The sequence below is a fragment of the Anarhichas minor genome, unplaced genomic scaffold (assembly GCF_050575085.1).
Source record: "Anarhichas minor isolate MPS153535 unplaced genomic scaffold, ASM5057508v1 ptg000011l, whole genome shotgun sequence".
NCBI lineage: Eukaryota > Metazoa > Chordata > Actinopteri > Perciformes > Anarhichadidae > Anarhichas > Anarhichas minor.
Genome location: NW_027466457.1, coordinates 11038804 through 11052282, shown reverse-complemented (window position 1 = coordinate 11052282; position 13479 = coordinate 11038804). Strand labels below are relative to the sequence as shown.

At 42.2% G+C, this 13479-nt stretch overlaps 1 protein-coding gene across 1 annotated transcript in view; it reads left to right on the top strand.

The window, feature by feature from the left end:
- nell2a (neural EGFL like 2a) overlaps nucleotides 1–13479 on the top strand; it is a 68437-nt gene that overhangs the window by 32189 nt on the left and 22769 nt on the right. The window contains exon 13 of the mRNA XM_076089969.1: nucleotides 5193–5318. Coding sequence (XP_075946084.1) covers nucleotides 5193–5318 — 126 coding nt within the window. The remainder of the gene's footprint in view (nucleotides 1–5192; nucleotides 5319–13479) is intronic.

Genomic DNA, 13479 nt, shown 5'->3' with positions numbered 1-13479 from the left:
TGCAGATCACTTGCTATTAGAATTGTACCCCGTTGGGATTTGGACATAGTTAAACAATTTGTTTGTCATTTGTTGGTAATTTAAAAGCTACAGCTCCCATAATGTTTTGTTTTTTTCCCAGTGCAGCAGCATATTATATGTTTCATTGTCATTATTTGGTATCATTATGTTCGCCCGTTTGGATTGAATTGAAAGACTAACTTTACAGCAGCAGAACATTATTTTTTGCTGACCTCCAGTACTTTGCTACAGGGATGCAGTGACATCACTGTTTGATGTCGTTACAGGGATAACAGTACACACTTTTGACCAAACCCATCAGTTTCATCAGTGATACGCAGCGTGGGGTCAGATACAAGACATTTTACATTTTCATACAATCTTTCAGCCTTAGAATGAGGTAACTCTTGAATAAAACAGGATATGCTGGAAGCTGTGCAGACTAAAGAGATTGAAAATTAAATTCTCATAGCCCATAAACAACAATATTACTTTTTGAAAATGTATGATCCCTTTCTAAATAAGTGGGGGGAACTGCACCGGAGTCATACTGTTGAGTAAGGTTTTGTTGTAGTGCTGACTTTTTTAGTGATGTGGATTATTAAAAACGCCGGTGTGATTTAGTGTGAGGTTCTTTAGTACTTCTGGATCTTCTGAGTTGTGATTTCATTCAGCTCTTTAAATACTAAAGTAGCTGTAACTTGCTGTGGTTTATTGTCTGACAGCACAAACTAAAAGATCTCCCTCTTTATGCATGACAAGGACATTTTTGTCCGAGCAATACAAAGTTGCCCAACCTCCTCGGGTATGACTGTGATTGATTAAGTAGTTGAGACAGCCGTTTTTCATCCATCTATCGTGGCGTGGCAAAAGATTGACCCCAAGCACTCCATTCAGTGATAAAAGCCGCTGCTGACTCTTGGCCAGCCTTCTTTGCTTGGCGCATCACGTGTGTCCATGTGACAGCCCAATCACGAAAATGGAGTGCGTTAATGGAGACGGAGATGGCCGCTCTCCCCCGTGCGCTAGCCCCTCATCATCTCACCTCCTAACATATTGTTTTAGCAAATGTAACTGCTGTCACTGGAGGCGGGATGGATGGCGTCTTACAGTTAATAGGCTCTAAATCAAAGCCGCAGCACGGACGGCCAATCACAAAGCGGGAGAGCTGTCAACTTAGACCTCCGCTCAAGGTTACCATTGCGATTGCGGACGGACTGAATTTGTTCTCTTACTGTCTGTCTCTGCCACAGTTAATACCCTTCACTGCTTTCTCTCTTCTGTTCCTCTGCCATATACATCTCAATGGTTCACTATCTTCCACTTTTACTTCACACTGGCTCTTTCTCATTCCACATCTTTCTCTGTTTAATCCACTACTTTGCCTGCCCTTTTCTCTCCACCCCCTTCTGTCCTCTCTCTGTATCTCTCTCTACTTCACTATCTCAGTCATTCGCCCTCTCCCCGGCTGTCTCAGCACCCAGTCTAGCTCTACAGTGAGGCTTGTCGTGACTCTGTCTTTGTCTCTTATTCAGTTTTTCTCCTCACCTGCCCTGCTTTCTGCCCTTTCCCTCTATTTCCCATTTTCTCCCAACCTTCTCTACATTTCTCTTTCTCTCTCTCAAATCTAGTCATAGGGTTTAATTAGCCTCCATTCATTTAGTGAAGGACACGTGTACTTTCATGGTGGTTGTCTGTCCGCTTCATTTATCCGTGAAGCTATTGAATAGCAGGAGGCAGCAAGTATTGATGAAACTGTGAAAGGAAGAAGACCAAGGGAATGTGAATGCAGTTGTAGGCAGGTGCAGCGCACTTAGCCTGTGTGTTGTTGGGCGGTTCTCTATCCAAGGACATGCAAGCCGAGTGAATGCCAATGCAAATCTATTGAAATTCAATTTCAAGTGCTCTTCGCAAAAGCACCTGGCACAGAACATATTCAGGGGTGAATGTCCTCTTCCGCACTACAGACACTGAATACAGTGAATGAATAATAAATTGGTCAATTGTCAAGGACTATGGACCTCGTCTTTCAAAAAGTGCCCACGTTTGACCTGTGCTATCAACAGGAACAAGGCCATGGAGCACATTACACAGCCGGGCTTGCTCAGATCAACTTGGATTTGCATCGACTTGCATGTGGTTGCATCACATTATCAAGATTATTCTGTTTACCCTGGCAGTGCATCTTCTGTCTAATGGTTTGGCATGCAATTTAGAACCCAGGAATAGCTGTTGCTAAGGCAACAGCTAATATGAATCCAAATATGGTATCATGAGAGTGAGAAGGAAATACAATCTAATAAATTATATTCTTAAAGCTACACTAACCGGTTTTTAATAGGATGCCGAAAGCTTTCAAAACAATCTCACAGAAGCACAGCCCTGATAGTGCATTGGCTTGGCAAGTTGTTAAAGCTAACACATTAGCAAACAGTTGCCCAATATAGCAGAGACAGAGCAACATTAGCATTAGCCTGTTCCAGACCTCTGAATTGCCACCCATGGATTTGATTCAGCTATTCAGATCGTTCTGGTGCCCATTGATGGTTTCCCACGTTTAGAGAAATGACTGACTAATCAAAGCTTAAGGATAAAGAATGGGGTAGCTATCCATCTACATTCATGAAAAACAGCAACGGAGAAGCAGCTGTACAGTTCGCTGTAAGTCATCTTACAGAAATAACTCTTGACTTTCCGGCCACTTGATGCATATTTGGTTGCGTTTTAGGTCTTGTTTGGTTCACCAATTCCAGAAGGCTGCAGTGCTTCCCTTGCTCTACTCAACTTTCTTCATTAGTCACTTATTTCTTCCTCTTTCCTTTGTTTCATGTTAGGCAGATAAGGTACACACTGTTTTATCTGGAAACAGCCCCACAACATTTTATAAACGGGGAGTGGTGAGACTCAACCTTACAGTCTACCACAGAATGCACTAAGCTAAACACAGCAGTAAGCTAAAAGTGGCTAAAAGCTGAATAGAGCTGCAGGGTTGGGTGAGTGCTATGGTAACAATTTTTTCACATGAATCAGACAGTGTCCATTGGGACTCTATTCAGATATTCCAGCTGATTAGACCTGTGGTCAGGTTGAAATTGGATGGCGCTATGCTGTGATTTATTTGATGGCACCAAACTCAGTGTAGCCTACTAATTATCTGGGAAATCGAGGAGAAATAAATGCCCATTCCAAGCTGGAATTGCACCAATAATCTAATGAATGCAGAGCAGGTCCTCTAACCACTTGACCACAAAGGTCATAACGATGCAGATTGTCTGACTTCACCAGGTGCACCAGGAGAGTGAGGGAGATGCATGGTCTGTGCTCGGCCACACAGACCTGAGAAGATGTCCAATCAGGCAAGATAAGTGAAAAAGTGTAGGTGGTTAAATATAACAAATACTGTATACAGGCACTTCAGCAACGCATTACGCACATTGCATATTTAAGAGCGCAAGGGCTTAGACACCCATGGTGTACTTGCACAGGTGTTTTCACGTATTTTGTCTGATTAGACCTCTTAGTCAGAACTGTGTGGTAATGTACTGACTGTGCTTGATTGTTTGGTGACCCCATGTAAGTCCCAGCAAACCTTTGCCCAACTGAGCAGAGGTTTAATCAGCCAGACTAAACACTGTGTGCAGTGTGTCTTTTAGATGAACTGCTTTAGTGGCATGATTCTTACTCTACAGTCTCTATTTACAGCGTATACAACTTATAGTATGCTCAAGCACAGTGATGAACTGAATGACCAGAAGAAGTCTGGAGTAAAGCAGTCAAGCCGCTGTGTGGAGTGCTTTACTTTGAATAGATTGAAAATCGAGTGGTGCAACCTTTAGTGCTTCAGCGACCGCCTCTCATGGACCCTCTGCTTTTCGACCTCTGTCTCCCTCTGATGAAGACAAATAGCCTTTTCCCACTGGCTGCATAGAAGCTTTAAGGAACCTTCTTTAGCGAGAACCAACTAGGACACGCTGCACAAGGTGGTTCCTATGCAGGCTGTGAGAGACACCCGAACTAGGCCACAGTATAATGCGGGGGGTGTCACTATAACGGTGCTGTAAAGATAGTCTGCGTATTAATAATCAATGAAAAATGTCCACCCAAGACAGCGTTGTTTTAGCAAGTGCCCTCCGAAGAAATATGTTTGTGGTGACAAAGCCCTTTATTGGCCGTAGTAATTATGAAGGTAAGGAGGAAGTCAGTTGATGATATAAAACATCAGGCTTTAACACAGGAAACCAACAGTCAACTAACCCTTTATTTCTTTTAAAGCATAACCACAAGCATGCCCTAAACCACGTCTTTATTATTGTAACCATGGCGTAAAGCTCCCCTAACCTTGACGAAGTAGTTATATCAACCCAAACCATAAGCTTTCCCTGAACTAACCAAACATTAACCATAGCATTGTTATCATATATCACAAAATCATAAAACAGATTTAATCATCATCAGTGATTTGGAAGGATTTTGGAAGGCACAGACAAATGATATTGTCCTGCTGATAGAGGGCTTGTTGCAAAAATCAATCAGACAAAGTCGGATCATTTTTTTTACCAAGAAATCTGCAATGTTAATGTCGTGTTATCTCTGATTATAAATTAATGAATGCCAAAGTCAATTATGGTTCGCTCCTTCGTCTTTGATGAATTCAGGAAGCTCCCAAACATCAACACCAACTTCGTAGAACCCGGCAAGACAATAAGCTCGGCCAGCTAATTTATTTATATGCAATAACAACAAACATGAGGATCAACACATATGATAAATAAACTTAATGTTTGTCACATCAGAATATTCTAAACAAATTACAACTCTTTACTGTACATACAATTAACTTCAGCCTCTCCTTTTCATCTTTGTCCGTCCCTTTCAAACATTTCAATACTGTCAGATAAAGTAAAAACCATTATTAACGGTGTGTGTCTTCCTAATGTATTCAGCCTTTAACAGCTCGTTTCCAGAGGAAAAGCTGATGAAGCTGTTGAACGTCACTCAGCTAAAGAGGTTTGAAAAATCAAAATCGATCATTCGGCTCTGAACTTGAAGTTTGAGGCTTGAGGTATCAATGCAGAATACTGATTAATAGTATGGTTTTATCTACACCACAAGTACGTTGCACTGCTGTAAAAGCAAACCACATCTAAACCAGCTTTGTTCTCCCCCCTCTCTCCTCTCTTTTTTCTCTTCAGATATTGACGAGTGCGCTGAGGGGAAGCACTACTGCAGGGAGAACACCATGTGCGTTAACACCCCTGGCTCCTTCATGTGCATCTGCCATACGGGCTACATCAGGATCGATGACTATTCCTGCACAGGTGAGTTCCTCTGCTGACCTTTTGACTGGCTGGAATCAAGTGGAGAAGGCACTGTTTTCTCTTCCGGCTTTGTGAGCTTCAGCTTCTACAGTAACCATTTTGTGAAGAGAGTTGCTGGCGGACTTAAAGTACGTACAAATAAGGACGATATCATGTTGTTGTATGGGTGCGGAGACGAGGAGAGACACGCATGTATAAAGAGATTCAATAGGAAGATATGTCTTCACTGCAGGTTTCTACTGCATTGGCTTTTAAAGCATTTATATACCTACGGTAGGTTACTGCCAGATAGAAATGATTTAATTAGCACCTTTAGTCATACACTAGAGGATGATATTTGATTTCATTATGATAAATTCTGCAGCAAAGGGACGCACAGACTTCTAGAGACAGAGAGAGGAAGAGGCAGCCAGACATCCAGATATAAACATAGTGAGCCATCAGTGTCAGAGTGCAGTGTGAGACAGAATAAGGAAGCCGTGTAATAGAAAATCATCCAACGACAGAGAGACATAGTTATCATACAACACCTGTAGAACACACTGTAGATCCTCGCCATGTGTTACACTGCCTCTCCCTTTTTCTGTTCGTCATATCCCAGACGGCGCCTTCTTAGACACACTTGTGAATCTGTCACCCTACAATTATGCACGGTCTGTTCATTAGATATGCGGAGGGATGAATGTCTCAGTTTGATTTGCTCCTATTGGATTTGCTCTGATTACCAGCATCACATTAAAATACAACACGCACACACAAATCAATAACAGCCACTACTTTATGATGCAGCATAAGCTAGCAATAGAGAAAAGATTGAGCAGTGAGAGAAAGTGTCGAATCAATTTTGGGCTGCTTTGGGTAGATTACGGAGCGCATCTGTCTCCCTAAATTTGTCAAAATTTGTATTTGTCAAACTCTGCAATTTTGCATATTTATTCTCTAAAAAATATTAATATGAATCTCCAAACTCTATTATATTGCGACATAAGCTAGTTGTGTGTTACATGATATATTTGCAACTCTGAGCTTTTCAAAAGTGATTCCCGTAGTTGTCGTGTGGCGACTTTTATGCTTTGAAAACTTAAAGGAAAAAAAATAGATTAACTTCAGGCCTGACATGTGAAAGTGTGTGTGGACTTGCTGCCGTGACTGTGTGTGTGTGCGTGTGTGAGTGGACAGCCTTCGTCTGGTGTGTGAATGTACTGTGTGCGTATGATTAGCAGAAAGAAAGCCACTGAGAACCTGAGAAGCAGAGAGGCCGAGTGGAGGCGGCAGAGCCATTTGTTCCTGATCAAAGTTGAAACCAAAGTCTTTTTCAAAAGCAAACCAAATCAATCTAAAATGATTGCTTGGATGATTCGCGGTCTTTGTTCTCTGTCTGTGTTATGGGTGATTGTGGAAGTAGCCCTGCTTGTTCATAATAGCTTCTTCCAGTTTGTCCTCAGGTTAAGGTAGAAAGACAAATGTATATGTATTAGAGAAAATACCCATGTACATGTTCCTGATTGATCAGGCCAATTAGCTAAACTCACCACATGCTATTGTTTTGATATTAAAAATCAGTCTACATCTGTCCCAAATGGAGCTAGGCTACTTCACAAAGCAGATGATAATTTATCCAGGATAGTCCCATTGAGATTTTGAATCTCTTTTACAAGAGGGTCCTGGTCAAGGCAGCGTCGTAAATAAAAAACACACAAAAACACAGATAACAGACAAAGCAGCAAACAGTTAAAAACAGCGTAAAAACAAAAAAAATCACATTTCAGAGACGACAGTCTTAAAACAAATTCCATTTCAGGTTCTGAATCTATCACAAGGGAATTTTAAGCTTCAGGGAATCAAACTCTACAAAGTTCATGCACACCAGAAAGTCCTTGACAGGTGCTTCAAATCAAAAACTTACTGTGAAAGAACTTAGAAAACCCCACTTCTCTCTTCATCAGATAAAAATTATATAGAAAGTCTTCGAGTTTTTGGCATTTTCAGCGTATTAAATAGGAAGTATAGAGTCAGACAGGAAACACAGAATGACCTTGTAAGGACTATTGTAAAGTCACCTGTAGTACAGCGTCTATTTAAAGTTATAGCTTTGTGATAATGCCAACTGCAGGACCACACGTAGGGTAAGTTACATAAAGAATCGGAGTCAGTAATCCTTCCATAATGTAATGTCTCCGTCCTTCATCGAGAATAACCCAATATCCTTTCATGCATTCGCCTCGTTCCTCACCAGTTGTTTGCAGCTTGTGAAACACGTTGCTAAGTAGCTCCCTGTGTGCATCATCTCCGAAGAGGAGGGACCGTGCAAAAACATTTCCTCAGTGTCAGTAATTAAAAAAGCAATTTGCACCAATGCAAACTAATTCAGAGGCAGCAGAGTGAAGGGGCTGGCCACCGCCTGTGCTGTGCGCCGGAGGACTTAGGCCCGCAGCCTTCCTGCCGTGCCATTGGAGTTTGAATTAAAGCCTCAAGACTCAGTGACACAACGAACAGCCGGTGAAAACTCCCATTTCCTGCTACATGTGGGACCCCCTGTAGAGCTCCTTTCTTCCCCTGTCAATAGAAATCAGGAAATAATAGAGCATAGTTAAGGATTTGAGACTTTGTGTCTTTTTGTGAGCAGGCTTTTGAAAAGCATAAACAAGTGAGCACTGAGCTCGAGGAATAGATATTCCACCTCCTTTCATGTGCTCTTGCGATTTAGTTAGAGAAAGAAACCTCCTTGCTGAGACAGTCTTTTCCATATTGTCTTTAGCAGCCATTGTACCTTATGTGATTTCCCTCACCGTGTTTTCTCTAATCTTCTGAGCTCCAGGCAAGTTTTATTGTTTTACTCATTTGTCTTTTTTTCCACGGTGTGCTCATTCCTGCGATTCGCAATGAAGATTAATACCCTCAAACCCAATGGATTAAACTGTGTCACTAGATTTTATGTAGTTTCCTATTAAAATGCCTTCAAGTCACTGTCGTGGAATACACAGCTATGCGTCTCCTTATAAAAGTCAATTTGTGTGATTAAACCAAGGCTTATGGAGGGGCTTGATGTAATAACTTTTTCCCTGCTTCAGTCAAATTGCCGTCGCAGTCTCCCGACAGAGTCATTCGACTATCAGCACCCAGACGTCCACCATCACACAGAGCTTGATACTACGGGGACATCTCACCTCTTAGCCTTGAAGAAATGATGGAAAAATTAATAAAGCTGGAACACACACCAGCGTGCTTGTTCTTAAGTGTTGACGTGCCAGTTTAGTGTCACCGCCCTAGTGACAATAATAAATGGGTAGGTGCTAAGCTAGTAGCTGCAGGAATCTACTGTTTATTAATAGCAATTGAACATCTGCCTCTGTTTGAAAAGGGTCCAACGGGAGTGCTGATTCCTCCAAGTTGCCCAGAAGAAATATTACAGCCGTGGAAGGAGACATTAAACCGCCCCCTTCAGTACCTATTGACATTGTACATTCACATGATGTACGAGCATCTTTATCATCCTCAATGGCTTTCACCAATTAACGAGTTGCAAATTCAGCAGAAACAATGTCCCAGTATTGATATCCATATTTCCTCGTGCAGCACAGTGTCGTATGAGAACCAGTCTGCCTAGTAAAGAGGATTAAGTTGACTGTAGTTCATTTCATGGCTCAGTGTTTATGTGCAGAATAGTGGATTAAAGGACTGATCCGCAGATTTAAGGCCGGACAAAACTGCATGGAGCCCTATATTCCTCCTCGGCTTGTCAGGGGGTCAGCGAGCTCAGACAGAAGTCTGTATGTTACATCATGACCACCTGCAGCGAGAGGGGTGGCAGGTTCAGATCCCAGCTGGTGGTCTGACTGGAACACGTGGACTTCATGTACTTGTCTAAATTAAATATATGTCCGGACACGGCCCAGGCTCTAGTGGAGCCTTTAGCAAAAGAAACATCCCCAACTTTCTTTTGCCCCCTTCTTTGACTAGCACTTTATCCTTGATCTTGAAGGTCAAGATTCCTCCTCTTTTCTTCCCCTCTTCCTACTCTTCGTCTTTTCCCCAAAGTGCCCGAGGTGCTCCTCGCTCTGTGAGATTAGCAGCTAATCCATGAAAGGCAGCGGATTGGTTGTGCTCTCCCTTTGAATGTTATTAAAGAAGGCTGTCCTGAGGTGTGCGTATACGCTAGGTGTACATGTGCATGCGTGCGCTTGTGCGCATGCAGGGTGTGTGTCCTTGGTCTAATCCTGTGATAACCAGACCTGGGCCCCTGAGGCAGAGGAATGGAGGGAGGGCTGGGCGCAGAAGGGGATGAAAGGATGGACAGGGGCCAAAGGTGGAGCAGGGGGGGTTGACAACAACAGAGATCAGAAAAGAAGACTTTCAGCCTGACTACTCAAAGGGTATGGCATGGGGGGGTTGCATAAACACAGTTTTTGCTCTATTTTTCCGTGACATCCAAATATTCGGCTTTGATTTAAGCATGAGCAGTTGGACTTCAGGAAGATTAGCGGCCGCCAAGGCCTCAGCTAATGGGGGTCCAGTTAATAAACAATAAACAATTGCAGCTGATAGGAAGCTAATGCTGCTGGAGATTTGGCATTTAAAAGGTGTTCTGTGGAATGTTCTTGTAAACAAAGAAAAGTTATGTTAGATTTCAGGGTTTTCTGACCAAAACACATTATGTGTATCCTCGAGGTCTAATAAAAAGGTTAAATGCATTCTCTTTTTGCAGAGACAATTAGGAAAGAAACCTGCATTGTTTATATCCATTTTGCTACCTTGAAGCTTTCTTCTTACTTGCCTTCATCGGCACATTGCTATATTTCTTGATACGTTGCCGCCTGTCGATCAAATAATGTCAAAACAACGGCTGGGCTTTGTTTCGTTTGTCCAAACAATCAGAATTTTATGCTCCGCAATGTGTCATTGTTTCGTGCTTTTGTATTTTTTCCCATCCTTTGTCACCCTTGCAGTCAAGTTTCCCCTGACAAAAGTATCTTACGATCCTCGTCCTTACTGGCTTGTAAGTGTGAAGTTCAAGTCGAGGCCACAATGTTTTCAGGAAAGCAGCCTGAGGTGAGACCTCGCTGAGGCTGCTGTTGTTTTGGCAGAAGGTGGAGGGAGTCAAGCAGGGGGGGGGGGGGGGGAAATGGCCAGCTCCAGAGAGAGATCCCTGGTGACAGGTTGTTCATAATTGATTGTTTATCTGTCAGCAGCCCGAGCAGCAGCAGTCAGCAAGGAAATACCTCACTAACACACACACACACACACACACACACGCACAAAGAACACCTGGCAGCTGTGCTGCTCTGTCTGTTCAGACTGACGGCTGGTTGTTCCCTGCTCTGGCAGATGTGACCTTGTGAAAAGAAGCCACCATATTCTCTTTCCTGTCCCCTGTGCCCCTGTTACTGTTTTTATATGCCCATGAGCAGACTTTAATTCTGCCCAACAGCAGGTGAGTGTGTGTGCGTGTGTGAGATGCAGCAACAAGAGCAGAGCAGCGGTCCCCTCCTAAGTGCCCTTCAATCCATCTCACACACACACACACATCACACCCTCGATGGAGGAGCTCATCACAATGTCACTTTCAATTTGGATGAGCCCACGGTCTGTTCAGGAGATATAATGGATTGGATGACGGCAGGGAAATACATGATGCGGCTCAGGTCTCCTGCAACAAGCATTCACGTTTCTGATCCTCTCACCCTTCAGGTGCCATCTTTCAGTCCTCGAACCTCACTGTCTTTCACAATTGCATGCGTTTAAAAAGCCCCAAGTTGTGGGAAGTTTACCAATATGTAGGTACTGCATACAAAAAGTATCGTATCTCTGTGGTTGAGGAAAGCTCCTGAGATCTGCTTAATGTCTGAACTAAATGTGCAAGAGGAAACGGCTGAGAGAATATAATGCATTTCTGTTCCCCGTCAGGTGCAGTGCGGCGCAGAAATTCCCGAAAATAACGAGAAAGAGGGCAATGTTGCCCCCAGATTAGCAGTGAAGTCTTTCTGTGTGTGTTTTCCAAGAGTGCTAACCTTTTCTAAGAGATTCACTTGACTGCGTGTCCTTTGAAAGTTCTCTCTGCACTGTAAACACATGGTAATACGAAATGAAAAAAAAAGAAGTCTGGCTAAATCACTAAATGTTTTCCAAATAAGAGATCGCTGTTGCAAAAAGACTTTTCATGATCGTTTTTTGTTTTGCACCCTTTTGGGATACAGAACTGTTAAAAAGGAAAAAGGTTAAAACAAGTCCACAAAGTTTTTCTGCACTTCAGCTAATGTAGTGCTCGGTAAGCAAGTACTTATCAGAAAGCATTATTTATGTGAATCTCCAAATACGATAGACGAGTATTTTTCTTTTGTGTGTCTCAGAGGGATAAAGATCTGCCTTTGTGTTCAGGGGCAGACGAAGGGCGGGCCTTAAAGTGCTTGTTCATACAGCAGGAGAGATGGCTTAAATGATTTGCAATTCTTTAACTGTTTAGTTTAAATCTTGAGCCAGCACCAGATGACAATTTCCATCGCTTTTGCAGTGACAGTATCCTGGTTGCATTAGAAATAAAAACATAAGAGACATCTCACCACGTAAACAAACATGGGAACCCAGAATAAGGTCAGGATGGTTCAGTAAGTCGGTGCACTGTGATGGACTCCAGTTTAAGGAGGGTAAACATTCATCCGTGGTGCGAAAGGTTTGAAACACAGCAATGGAGTCGGTAACAGAAAAATTTGGAATTATTCAAAAAGAGTCAAGTGTGTTGTCTGGTGTGATTCAAGCTATGAACTACTGACATCATGCACCTCTTTGACAGCCGAACATAATGTTATTTCAAATCAGTAAAACATTCAGAGCAGCCTCCACAGAAATCAGACCATGTCTTTTCCGAGCTCACGGCTTCTTGACAATAATATTTGAAGAAGAAACACCACGGTCTGATCTGATCGTAAAAAAAACAGGAAAACGTCTCCCTTGTAGCTTCAATAACGTTACATCATTAAATTTTTTAAGAAGCCTATTAAAACATTTTGTTCCCTTCTGTAAAAGATGGCAATTAAGTGTGACAGTCCTTATCATCCATTACATTTCTGTCTTATAAATGTAACACAAGATGTGAGATGTATAATGACAAGAAGACCACTTAAAAAAGTCCACCATTAGCAACCTGTAGCCTTAATGCTCTGCTCTCCTTTATTTGGGTTGCATTATCCGTCCTCTATGAGGATATTATGGTAACAAAGGCGGTAAACAGTTTTAGTTCCATTTTGTGTGTTAGAAACACGCATTACTCTGTGGAGAAACATTAAAATCCATTGTACACTGTATGGCTTTATAATCCCACACCGGGTATTATAATCCTTTCATTCGCCTGTGCGGGTTTACAGTAGATAGTATTGTACTTTATGGTTCCATCAAGATATTTTAACATATTTTTTACACCACTAAAATGAACTTGTAGCCCTCGTATCTCATGTTTCTCTTTCACCAAGTATTGATTTCCCTGTAAATATGAAGACAATACACTTTTCCTCCTATTTTCCACATGCTACACCTGTTTGAACTTGCTTTCTGCTTTTTCTCCACATTGACTTTATGTTATCATAACACTATTTGTATTGTTTGATCTTTATAGTAGTCGATTATTCTCTCGGCCTTCATTACATTTTTTTTTTTTGAACCACCTTATTTTGTCTCTTCTCCTGTTAGAGGGGAAGAGATTGGTTCTCCAGTTGGATGCAGTATGTAGTCATGGGCTGTAGCCATTAGTCAAGCTTGTCAGTGCGATATTCATAACGAACCATATCACTAACTCCACAGCAGCACCAGCGATGAGAGCTTGGGAGTCGCGGTGAAACTCACAGAAAACATTGCTCTTGGTACTTAACGGCCAATTGTGCCATTGTACAACACTCAAACTAAAGACCAGCGGCCCATGAATGCAAAATACAACGCCTCATTACTGTACACGTCTATGTGCAAATGCAGGAGCGTATTGTCAGTCGTTAACTCAGATTCATAATTGAGACCAATCCATACTGCATATTGTGCCAAAAAAATGAACAACAAATTACAGCAAAACAAATGAAACAATGTTTCATGACGGATCACGATGGGAGACAGAGAAATGGCTCGTCCTCCTGTCGGCTGTTTGTCACTGATGTGTTATCACCAGACTCAGAGCTGTCTA